At 37.5% G+C, this 14572-nt stretch overlaps 1 protein-coding gene across 1 annotated transcript in view; it reads left to right on the top strand.

Moving 5' to 3' along the window:
* The window catches only part of LOC144987086 (uncharacterized), a 28605-nt gene extending 14248 nt beyond the window's left edge, over positions 1–14357 (top strand). The window contains exons 6-9 of the mRNA XM_078936009.1: positions 1625–2140; positions 2468–2680; positions 12050–12690; positions 14190–14357. Coding sequence (XP_078792135.1) covers positions 1625–2140; positions 2468–2680; positions 12050–12690; positions 14190–14357 — 1538 coding nt within the window. The remainder of the gene's footprint in view (positions 1–1624; positions 2141–2467; positions 2681–12049; positions 12691–14189) is intronic.
* Positions 14358–14572: the final 215 nt, after the last annotated feature.

Raw genomic sequence — 14572 nt, 5'->3', positions numbered from 1 at the left:
AATACAGCTGAAGCTACATCATCTACAGCAACCACAGAGAAGACCACACCTTATATACCAGAAAGCACAGAGACAATACTTTCATCTACTCCAACTACAGAAAATGTTGCATCAGAAACCACTTCTTCATCAACAAATTTGGAATCTTTAGAAACAACGCCTGCATTATTTGAACAAACAACATTCTTCGTCACTTCTTCAAATACAGCTAAAGCTACATCATCTACAGCCACCACAGAGAAGACCACAGCTTATATACCAGAAAGCACAGAAACAATACTTTCATCTACTCCAACTACAGCAAATGTTGCGACAGTATCCACTACTTCATCAACCACATTTGAACTGGTTGAAACAACACCTGCAAGATTTGAGCAATCAACACATTTAGTCACTTCTTCGACTACAGCAGAAGCTACAGCAACAACAGAGATGACCACACCTTATAAACAAGAAAGTACAGAAACAATACTTTCATCTACTTCAACAACAGAAAATGTTGCTACAACGACCACACCTTATATACCAGAAAGCACAGAACCAATACTTTCATTTACTCCAACAACAGAAAATCTTCCTACAGCAACCACTTCTTTATCAACCATATTTGTACCTTTAGAAACAAAGCCTGCAATATTTGAACAAACAACATTCTTAGTCACTTCGTTAACTACAGCTGAAGCTACACCATCTACAGCAACCACAGAGAAGACCACACCTTATATACCAGAAAGCACAGAAGAAATACTTTCATCTACTCCAACTACAGCAAATGTTGCGACAGTATCCACTACTTCATCAACCACATTTGAACTGGTAGAAACAACTCCTGCATTATTTGAACAAACAACACATTTAATCACTTCTTCAACTACAGCTGAAGCCACATCATCTACAGCAAAAACAGAGATGACCACACCTTATATACCAGAAAGCACAGAAACAATACTTTCATCTACTTCAACTACAGCAAATGTTGCAACAGTATCCACTTTTTCATCAACCAATTTGGAACCTTTAGAAACAACGCATGCAATATTTGTACAACCAACATTCTTCGTCACTTCTTCAAATACAGCTGAAGCTACATCATCTACAGCAACAACAGAGAAGACCCCACCTTATATTCCAGAAAGCACAGAAACAATATTTTCATCTACTCCAACTACAGCCAATGCTGCAACAGCAACCACTTCTTCATCAACCATATTTGTACCTGTAGAAACAACTACTGCAAGATTTAAACAATCAACACATTTAGTCACTTCTTCAACTACAGCTGAAGCTACATCATCTACAGCAACAACAGAGAAGACCACACCTTATAAACCAGAAAGCACAGAAGCAATACTTTCATCTACTCCAACTACAGCAAATGTTGCGACAGTATCCACTACTTCATCAACCACATTTGAACTGGTAGAAACAACTCCTGCAAGATTTGAGCAATCAACACATTTAGTCACTTCTTCAACTACAGCAGAAGCTACACCATCTTCAACAACCACAGAGAAGACCACACCTTATATACCAGAAAGCACAGAAACAATGCTTTCAACTACTCAAACAACAGCAAATGTTGCTTCAGCAAGCACTTCTTCATCAACCAATTTGGAATCTTTAGAAACAACGCCTGCAAAATTTAAACAAACAACATTCTTTGCCACTTCTTCAAATACAGCTGAAGCTACATCATCTACGGCAACCACAGAGAAGACCACACCTTATATACCAGAAAGCACAGAAACAATGCTTTCAACCACTCCAACAACAGAAAATGTTGCATTAGAAACTCCTTCTTCATCAACCAATTTAGAATCTTTAGAAACAAGACCTCCAATATTTGAGCAAACAACATATTTAGTCACTTCTTCAACTACAGCTGAAGCTACATCATCTACAGCAACGAAAGAGAAGACCACACCTTATAAGCCAGAAAGTACAGAAACAATACTTTCATCTACTCCAGCAACAGAAAATGTTGCATCAGAAACCACTTCTTCATCAACCAATTTGGAATCTTTAAAAACAACGCCTGCAATATTTGAACAAACAACATTATTCGTCACTTCTTCAACTAGAGCTGAAGCAACATCATCTACAGCAACAACAAAAAAGACCACACCTTATATACCGGATAGCACAGAGACAATACTTTCATCTACTTCAACAACAGAAGATGTTGCAACAGCAACCACTACTTCATCAACCACATTTGAACCTTTAGAAACAACTCCTTTAATATTTGAACAAACAACATTCTTAGTCACTTCTTCAACTACAGCTGGAGCTACATCATCTACAGCAACGAAAGAGAAGACCACACCTTATAAACCAGAAAGCACAGAAACAATACTTTCATCTACTCCAACAACAGAAAATGTTGCGACAGCAACCACTACTTCATCAACCATATTTGTATATGCAGAAACAACTCCTGCAATATTTGAACAAACAACATTCTTAGTCGCTTCTTCAACTACAGCTGAATCTACATCCTCTACAGCAAAAACAGAGATGACCACACCTTATATACGAGAAAGCACAGAAACAATACTTTCATCTACTCCAACTACAGCAAATGTTGCGACAGTATCCACTACTTCATCAACCACATTTGAACTGGTAGAAACAACTCCTGCAAGATTTGAGCAATCGACACATTTAGTCACTTCTTCAAGTACAGCAGAAGCTACACCATCTACAACAACCACAGAGAAGACCACACCTTATATACCAGAAAGCACAGAAACAATGCTTTCAACCACTCCAACAACAGAAAATGTTGCATCAGAAACTCCTTCTTCATCAACCAATTTAGAATCTTTAGAAACAACACCTGCAATATTTGAACAAACAGCATATTTAGTCACTTCTTCAACTACAGCTGAAGCTACATCATCTACAGCAACGAAAGACAAGGTCACACCTTATAAGCCAGAAAGTACAGAAACAATACTTTCATCTACTCCAACTACAGCCAATGTTGCAACAGTAACCACTTCTTCATCAACCAATTTAGAATCTTTAGAAACAACGCCTGCAATATTTGAACAAACAACATTCTTCGTCACTTCTTCAAATACAGCTGAAGCTACATCATCTACAGAAACCACAGAGAAGACCACACCTTATATACCAGAAAGCACAGAAACAATATTTTCATCTACTCCAACTACAGCCAATGTTGCAACAGCAACCACTTCTTCATCAACCATATTTGTACCTGTAGAAACAACTACTTCAAGATTTAAACAATCAACACATTTAGTCACTTCTTCAACTACAGCTGAAGCTACATCATCTACAGCAACAACAGAGATGACCACACTTTATAAACCAGAAAGCACAGAAATAATACTTTCATCTACTCCAACAACAGAAAATGTTGCGACAGCAACCACTACTTCATCAACCACATTTGAACCTTTAGAAACAACTCCAGCATTATTTGAACAAACAACAAACTTAGTCACTTCTTCAACTACAGCCGAAGCCACATCATCAACAGCAACAACAGAGATGACCACACCTTCTAAACCAGAAAGTACAGAAACAATACTTTCATCTACTCCAACAAGAAAAAATGTTGCAAAAGCAACCACTACTTCATCAACCATATTTGTACCTGTAGAAACAACTCCAGCATTATTTGAACAAACAACACACTTAGTAACTTCTTCAACTACAGCCGAAGCCACATCATCAACAGCAACAACAGAGAACACCACACCTTCTAAACCAGAAAGCACAGAAACAATACTTTCATTTACTCCAACTACAGAAAATGTTGTATCAGCAACCACTTCTTCATCAACCAATTTGGAATCTTTAGAAACAACGCCTGCAATATTTAAACAAACAACATTCTTCGTCACTTCTTCAAATACAGCTGAAGCTACATCGTCTACAGCAGCGAAAGAGAAGACTACACCTTATAAGCCAGAAAGTACAGAAACAATACTTTCATCTAATCCAGCAACAGAAAATGTTGCATCAGCAACCACTTCTTCATCAACCAATTTGGAATCTTTAAAAACAACGCCTGCAATATTTGAACAAACAACATTATTCGTCACTTCTTCAACTAGAGCTGAAGCAACATCATCTACAGCAACAACAAAAAAGACCACACCTTATATACCGGATAGCACAGAGACAAAACTTTCATCTACTTCAACAACAGAAGATGTTGCAACAGCAACCACTACTTCATCAACCACATTTGAACCTTTAGAAACAACTCCTTCAATATTTGAACAAACAACATTCTTAGTCACTTCTTCAACTACACCTGAAGCTACATCAACTACAGCAACAACAGAGATGACCACACCTTATAAACAAGAAAGCACAGAAGCAATACTTTCAACTACTCCAACTACAGAAAATATTACAACAGCAACGACATCTTCATCAACCAGATTTGTACCTGTAGAAACAACTAATGCAATATTTGAACAAACAACACATTTAGTCACTTCTTCTACTACAGCTGAAGCTACATCATCTACAGCAACAACAGGGAAGACCACAACTTATATACCAGAAAGCACAGAGACAATACTTTCATCTACTCCAACTACAGAAAATGTTGCAACAGCAACCACTTCTTCATCAACCAAAGTCAAACTGGTAGAAACAACGCCTGCAATATTTGAACAAACAACATTCTTCGTCACTTCTTCAAATACAGCTGAAGCTACATCATCTACAGAAACCACAGAGAAGACCACACCTTATATATCAGAAAGCACAGAAACAATATTTTCATCTACTCCAATTACAGAAAATGTTGCAACAGCAGCCACTTCTTTATCAACCATATTTGTACCTGTAGAAACAACTAATGCAATATTTGAACAAACAACACATTTAGTCACTTCTTCTACTACAGCTGAAGCTACATCATCTACAGAAACCACAGAGAATACCACACCTTATATACCAGAAAGCACAGAAACAATATTTTCATCTACTTCAACTACAGCAAATGTTGCAACAATATCCACTTTTTCATCAACCAATTTGGAATCTTTAGAAACAACGCCTGCAATATTTGAACAAACAACATTCTTCGTCACTTCTTCAACTACACCTGAAGCTACATCAACTACAGCAACAACAGAGATGACCACACCTTATAAACAAGAAAGCACAGAAGCAATACTTTCAACTACTCCAACTACAGAAAATGTTGCAACAGCAACCACTTCTTCATCAACCAAAGTCAAACTGGTAGAAACAACGCCTGCAATATTTGAACAAACAACATTCTTCGTCACTTCTTCAAATACAGCTGAAGCTACATCATCTACAGAAACCACAGAGAAGACCACACTTTATATATCAGAAAGCACAGAAACAATATTTTCATCTACTCCAACTACACCCAATGTTGAAACAGCAACCACGTCTTCATCAACCATATTTGTACCTGTAGAAACAACTACTGCAAGATTTAAACAATCAACACATTTAGTCACTTCTTCAACTACAGCTGAAGCTACATCATCTACAGCAACAACAGGGAAGACCACACCTTATATACCAGAAAGCACAGAAACAATACTTACATCTACTCCAACAACAGAAAATGTTGCGAAAGCAACCACTACTTCATCAACCATATTTGTACATGCAGAAACATCTCCTGCAATATTTGAGCAATCAACACATTTAGTCACTTCTTTAACTACAGCCGAAGCTACACCATCTACGGCAACAACAGAGATTACCACACCTTATAAACCAGAAAGCACAGAAGAAATACTTTCATCTACTCCAACTACAGCAAATGTTGCAACAGCAATCACTACTTCATCAACCACATTTGAACCTTTAGAAACAACTCCTGCAATATTTGAGCAATCAACACATTTAGTCACTTCTTCAACTACAGCAGAAGCTACACCAGCTACAGCAACCACAGAGAAGACCACACCTTATATACCAGAAAGCACAGAAACAATGCTTTCAACTACTCCAACAACAGCAAATGTTGCAACAGTATCCACTTTTTCATCAATCAATTTGGAATCTTTAAAAACAACGCCTGCAATATTTGTACAACCAACATTCTTCGTCACTTCTTCAAATACAAATGAAGCTACATCATCTACAGCCACCACAGAGAAGACCACAGCTTATATACCAGAAAGCACAGACACAATACTTTCATCCACTCCAGCAACAGAAAATGTTGCTTCAGCAAGCACTTCTTCATCAACCAATTTGGAATCTTTAGAAACAACTCCTGCAATATTTGAGCAATCAACACATTTAGTCACTTCTTCAACTACAGCAGAAGCTACATCATCTACAGAAACCACAGAGAAGACCACACCTTATATACCAGAAAGCACAGAGACAACACTTTTATCTACTCCAACTACAGAAAATGTTGCAACAGCAGCCACTTCTTCATCAACCATATTTGTACCTGTAGAAACAACTCCTGCAATAATTGAACAAACAACACATTTAGTCACTTATTCAACTAGAGCTGAAGCTACATCATCTACAGCAACGAAAGAGACGACCACACCTTATAGGCCAGAAAGTACAGAAACAATACTTTCATCTACTCCAACTACAGAAAATCTTGTATCAGCAATCACTATTTCATCAACCAATTTGCAATCTTCAACGCCTGCAATATTTGAACAAACAACATTCTTCGTCACTTCTTCAGCTACAGCTGAAGCTACATCATCTACAGAAACCACAGAGAATACCACACCTTATATACCGGAAAGCACTGAGACAATACTTTCATCTACTCCAACTACAGAAAATGTTGCAACAGCAGCCACTTCTTCATCAACCATATTTGTACCTGTAGAAACAACTACTGTAAGATTTGAACAAACATCACATTTAGTCACTTCTTCAACTACAGCTAAAGCTACATCATCTACAGCAACGAAAGAGACGACCACACCTTATAGGCCAGAAAGTACAGAAACAATACTTTCATCTTCTCCAACTACAGAAAATGTTGTATCAGCAACCACTTCTTCATCAACCAATTTGCAATCTTTAGAAACAACGCCTGCAACTTTTGAACAAACAACATTCTTCGTCACTTCGTCAACTACAGCTGAAGCTACATCATCTACAGAAACCACAGAGATGACTACACCTTATATACCGAAAAGCACTGAGACAATACTTTCATCTACTCCAACTACAGAAAATGTTGCAACAGCAACCACTTCTTCATCAACCAAAGTCAAACTGGTAGAAACAACGCCTGCAATATTTGAACAAACAACATTCTTCGTCACTTCTTCAAATACAGCTGAAGCTACATCATCTACAGAAACCACAGAGAAGACCACACCTTATATATCAGAAAGCACAGAAACAATATTTTCATCTACTCCAATTACAGAAAATGTTGCAACAGCAGCCACTTCTTTATCAACCATATTTGTACCTGTAGAAACAACTAATGCAATATTTGAACAAACAACACATTTAGTCACTTCTTCTACTACAGCTGAAGCTACATCATCTACAGAAACCACAGAGAAGACCACACCTTATATACCAGAAAGCACAGAAACAATACTTTCATCTACTTCAACTACAGCAAATGTTGCAACAATATCCACTTTTTCATCAACCAATTTGGAATCTTTAGAAACAACGCCTGCAATATTTGAACAAACAACATTCTTCGTCACTTCTTCAAATACAGCTGAAGCTACATTATCTACAGAAACCACAGAGACGACCACACCTTATAAACAAGAAAGCACAGAGTCAATACTTTCATCCACTCCAATTACAGAAAATGTTGCAACAGCAGCCACTTCTTCATCAACCATATTTGTACCTGTAGAAACAACTACTGTAAGATTTGAACAAACAACACATTTAGTCACTTCTTCAACTACAGCTGAAGCTACATCATCTACAGCAACAACAAAAAAGACCACACCTTATATACCGGATAGCACAGAGACAATACTTTCATCTACTTCAACAACAGAAGATGTTGCAACAGCAACCACTACTTCATCAACCACATTTGAACCTTTAGAAACAACTCCTTCAATATTTGAACAAACAACATTCTTAGTCACTTCTTCAACTACACCTGAAGCTACATTATCTACAGAAACCACAGAGACGACCACACCTTATAAACAAGAAAGCACAGAGTCAATACTTTCATCCACTCCAATTACAGAAAATGTTGCAACAGCAGCCACTTCTTCATCAACCATATTTGTACCTGTAGAAACAACTACTGTAAGATTTGAACAAACAACACATTTAGTCACTTCTTCAAATACAGCTGAAGCTACATCATCTACAGAAACCACAGAGAAGACCACACCTTATATATCAGAAAGCACAGAAACAATATTTTCATCTACTCCAACTACACCCAATGTTGAAACAGCAACCACGTCTTCATCAACCATATTTGTACCTGTAGAAACAACTACTGCAAGATTTAAACAATCAACACATTTAGTCACTTCTTCAACTACAGCTGAAGCTACATCATCTACAGCAACAACAGGGAAGACCACACCTTATATACCAGAAAGCACAGAAACAATACTTACATCTACTCCAACAACAGAAAATGTTGCGAAAGCAACCACTACTTCATTAACCATATTTGTACATGCAGAAACATCTCCTGCAATATTTGAGCAATCAACACATTTAGTCACTTCTTTAACTACAGCCGAAGCTACACCATCTACGGCAACAACAGAGATTACCACACCTTATAAACCAGAAAGCACAGAAGAAATACTTTCATCTACTCCAACTACAGCAAATGTTGCAACAGCAATCACTACTTCATCAACCACATTTGAACCTTTAGAAACAACTCCTGCAATATTTGAGCAATCAACACATTTAGTCATTTCTTCAACTACAGCAGAAGCTACACCATCTACAGCAACCACAGAGAAGACCACACCTTATATACCAGAAAGCACAGAAACAATGCTTTCAACTACTCCAACAACACCAAATGTTGCAACAGTATCCACTTTTTCATCAATCAATTTGGAATCTTTAAAAACAACGCCTGCAATATTTGTACAACCAACATTCTTCGTCACTTCTTCAAATACAAATGAAGCTACATCATCTACAGTCACCACAGAGAAGACCACAGCTTATATACCAGAAAGCACAGACACAATACTTTCATCCACTCCAGCAACAGAAAATGTTGCTTCAGCAAGCACTTCTTCATCAACCAATTTGGAATCTTTAGAAACAACGCCTGCAATATTTAAACAAACAACATTCTTTGTCACTTCTTCAAATACAGCAGAAGCTACATCATCTACAGAAACCACAGAGAAGACCACACCTTATATACCAGAAAGCACAGAGACAACACTTTTATCTACTCCAACTACAGAAAATGTTGCAACAGCAGCCACTTCTTCATCAACCATATTTGTACCTGTAGAAACAACTCCTGCAATAATTGAACAAACAACACATTTAGTCACTTATTCAAGTAGAGCTGAAGCTACATCATCTACAGCAACGAAAGAGACGACCACACCTTATAGGCCAGAAAGTACAGAAACAATACTTTCATCTACTCCAACTACAGACAATCTTGTATCAGCAATCACTATTTCATCAACCAATTTGCAATCTTTAGAAACAACGCCTGCAATATTTGAACAAACAACATTCTTCGTCACTTCTTCAGCTACAGCTGAAGCTACATCATCTACAGAAACCACAGAGAATACCACACCTTATATACCGGAAAGCACTGAGACAATACTTTCATCTACTCCAACTACAGAAAATGTTGCAACAGCAGCCACTTCTTCATCAACCATATTTGTACCTGTAGAAACAACTACTGTAAGATTTGAACAAACATCACATTTAGTCACTTCTTCAACTACAGCTAAAGCTACATCATCTACAGCAACGAAAGAGACGACCACACCTTATAGGCCAGAAAGTACAAAAACAATACTTTCATCTTCTCCAACTACAGAAAATGTTGTATCAGCAACCACTTCTTCATCAACCAATTTGCAATCTTTAGAAACAACGCCTGCAACTTTTGAACAAACAACATTCTTCGTCACTTCGTCAACTACAGCTGAAGCTACATCATCTACAGAAACCACAGAGATGACTACACCTCATATACCGGAAAGCACTGAGACAATACTTTCATCTACTCCAACTACAGAAAATGTTGCAACAGCAGCCACTTCTTCATCAACCATATTTGTACCTGTAGAAACAACTCCTGCAATATTTGAACAAACAACACATTTAGTCACTTCTTCAACTAGAGCTAAAGCTACATCATCTACAGCAACAACAGAGACGACCCCACCTTCTAAACCAGAAGGCACAGAAACAATACTTTCATCTACTTCAACTACAGCAAATGTTGCAACAGTATCCACTTTTTCATCAACCAATTTGGAATCTTTAGAAACAACGCCTGCAATATTTGAACAAACAACATTCTTTGTCACTTCTTCAACTAGAGCTGAAGCAACATCATCTACAGCAACCACAAAAAAGACCACACCTTATATGCCGGAAAGCACAGAGACAATACTTTCATCTACTTCAACAACAGAAGATGTTGCAACAGCAACCACTACTTCATCAACCACATTTGAACCTTTAGAAACAACTCCTTCAATATTTGAACAAACAACATTCTTAGTCACTTCTTCAACTACAGCAACAAAAGAGATGACCACACCTTATAAACAAGAAAGCACAGAAGCAATACTTTCATCTACTCCAACTATAGAAAATGTTACAACAGCAACGACATCTTCATCAACCAGATTTGTACCTGTAGAAACAACTACTGCAATATTTGAACAAACAACACATTTTGTCACTTCTTCAAATACAGCTGAAGCTACATCATCTACCGAAACCACAGAGAATACCACACCTTATATACCAGAAAGCACAGAGACAATGCTTTCAACTACTCCAACAACACCAAATGTTGCAACAGTATCCACTTTTTCATCAATCAATTTGGAATCTTTAAAAACAACGCCTGCAATATTTGTACAACCAACATTCTTCGTCACTTCTTCAAATACAAATGAAGCTACATCATCTACAGTCACCACAGAGAAGACCACAGCTTATATACCAGAAAGCACAGACACAATACTTTCATCCACTCCAGCAACAGAAAATGTTGCTTCAGCAAGCACTTCTTCATCAACCAATTTGGAATCTTTAGAAACAACGCCTGCAATATTTAAACAAACAACATTCTTTGTCACTTCTTCAAATACAGCAGAAGCTACATCATCTACAGAAACCACAGAGAAGACCACACCTTATATACCAGAAAGCACAGAGACAACACTTTTATCTACTCCAACTACAGAAAATGTTGCAACAGCAGCCACTTCTTCATCAACCATATTTGTACCTGTAGAAACAACTCCTGCAATAATTGAACAAACAACACATTTAGTCACTTATTCAAGTAGAGCTGAAGCTACATCATCTACAGCAACGAAAGAGACGACCACACCTTATAGGCCAGAAAGTACAGAAACAATACTTTCATCTACTCCAACTACAGACAATCTTGTATCAGCAATCACTATTTCATCAACCAATTTGCAATCTTTAGAAACAACGCCTGCAATATTTGAACAAACAACATTCTTCGTCACTTCTTCAGCTACAGCTGAAGCTACATCATCTACAGAAACCACAGAGAATACCACACCTTATATACCGGAAAGCACTGAGACAATACTTTCATCTACTCCAACTACAGAAAATGTTGCAACAGCAGCCACTTCTTCATCAACCATATTTGTACCTGTAGAAACAACTACTGTAAGATTTGAACAAACATCACATTTAGTCACTTCTTCAACTACAGCTAAAGCTACATCATCTACAGCAACGAAAGAGACGACCACACCTTATAGGCCAGAAAGTACAAAAACAATACTTTCATCTTCTCCAACTACAGAAAATGTTGTATCAGCAACCACTTCTTCATCAACCAATTTGCAATCTTTAGAAACAACGCCTGCAACTTTTGAACAAACAACATTCTTCGTCACTTCGTCAACTACAGCTGAAGCTACATCATCTACAGAAACCACAGAGATGACTACACCTCATATACCGGAAAGCACTGAGACAATACTTTCATCTACTCCAACTACAGAAAATGTTGCAACAGCAGCCACTTCTTCATCAACCATATTTGTACCTGTAGAAACAACTCCTGCAATATTTGAACAAACAACACATTTAGTCACTTCTTCAACTAGAGCTGAAGCTACATCATCTACAGCAACAACAGAGACGACCCCACCTTCTAAACCAGAAGGCACAGAAACAATACTTTCATCTACTTCAACTACAGCAAATGTTGCAACAGTATCCACTTTTTCATCAACCAATTTGGAATCTTTAGAAACAACGCCTGCAATATTTGAACAAACAACATTCTTTGTCACTTCTTCAACTAGAGCTGAAGCAACATCATCTACAGCAACCACAAAAAAGACCACACCTTATATGCCGGAAAGCACAGAGACAATACTTTCATCTACTTCAACAACAGAAGATGTTGCAACAGCAACCACTACTTCATCAACCACATTTGAACCTTTAGAAACAACTCCTTCAATATTTGAACAAACAACATTCTTAGTCACTTCTTCAACTACAGCAACAAAAGAGATGACCACACCTTATAAACAAGAAAGCACAGAAGCAATACTTTCATCTACTCCAACTATAGAAAATGTTACAACAGCAACGACATCTTCATCAACCAGATTTGTACCTGTAGAAACAACTACTGCAATATTTGAACAAACAACACATTTTGTCACTTCTTCAAATACAGCTGAAGCTACATCATCTACCGAAACCACAGAGAATACCACACCTTATATACCAGAAAGCACAGAGACAATACTTTCATCTACTCCAACTACAGAAAATGTTGCAACAGCAACCACTTCTTCATCAATCATTTTGGAATCTTTAGAAACAATGCCTGCAATATATGAACGAACAACATTCTTTGTCATTTCTTCAAATTCAGCTGAAGCTACACCATCTACAGCAACAACAAAGAAGACCACACTTTATAAACCTGAAAGCACAGAAACAATAATTTCATCTACTCCAACAACAGAAGAAGTTTCAACAGCAATCACTACTTCATCAACCACATTTGAACCTTTAGAAACAACTCCTGCAATATTTGAGCAATCAACACATTTAGTCACTTCTTCAACTACAGCCGATGCTACATCCTCTACAGTAAAAACAGAGATGACCACACCTTATATACGACAAAGCACAGAAGCAATACTTTCATCTACTCCAACTACAGCAAATGTTGCGACAGTATCCACTACTTCATCAACCACATTTGAACTGGTAGAAACAACACCTGCAAGATTTGAGCAATCAACACATTTAGTCACTTCTTCAACTACAGCAGAAGCTACACCATCTACAGCAACCACAGAGAAGACCACACCTTATATACCAGAAAGCACAGAGACAATACTTTCATCTACTCCAACTACAGAAAATGTTGCAACAGCAACCACTTCTTCAATCATTTTGGAATCTTTAGAAACAATGCCTGCAATATATGAACAAACAACATTCTTTGTCACTTCTTCAAATTCAGCTGAAGCTACATCATCTACAGCAACCACAGAGAAGACCACACCTTATATACCAGAAAGCACAGAAACAATACTTTCATCTATTCCAACTACAGATAATATTGCAACAGCAACCACTACTTCATCAACCATATTTGTACCTGTAGAAACAACTCCTACATTATTTGAACAAACAACACATTTTGTCAAGTCTTCAACTACAGCTGAAGCCACACCATCTACAGCAACAACAGAGATTACCACACCTTATATACCAGAAAGCACAGAAGCAATACTTTCATCTGCTCCAACAACAGAAAATGTTGCAACATTATCCCCTTATTCATCGACCACTTTTAGACCTTCAGAAAGAGCAACTCCAATATTTGGCCAATCAACTCTTGGAGTTAGTTCTAGAGCAACAGCTGAGACCACTCCTAATCCAACAACTCCTTCTGCAACAGCAATGTTAGGTCTGAGTACAGCAAAACCAACAACTGAAACAACACAAGCTGGATCTAGTTCTACAACCGAAGTTCAACATCCAACAAGCACTGCTGTGACAACTCTTTCAAAATTTACACCATCAACTGCATCATCAACTCCACTTACCTTCATGACTACATCAGCAACAACAACTTCTACAGCCGCAGTAAATTTAAAGAAAAAGAGAGTAACCTTCAGATCTGATGGAGAGACATTCACAACTGATTTGCAGATTCCATCATCAATAGCCTTTAAACAGCGGGCTAACCTGATCAAGTCTAAAGTAAGTTTGTATTGTTTTTGTTTTTTTTATTAAGAAAATGTGTATTACAACAGCATTTTTTCTGCTGATTGCTAGATAAACATATTCTTGGGATCTAAAAGTGAGCCTTCATTAAAAGGTTCTGTTTTTCAAATGT

Source organism: Oryzias latipes, chromosome 18 (genome assembly GCF_053564925.1).
Source record: "Oryzias latipes strain Hd-rR chromosome 18, Olatipes_Hd-rR_3.1".
NCBI classification, from domain to species: Eukaryota; Metazoa; Chordata; class Actinopteri; order Beloniformes; family Adrianichthyidae; genus Oryzias; species Oryzias latipes.
This window is presented reverse-complemented; position numbering and strand designations above follow the sequence as displayed.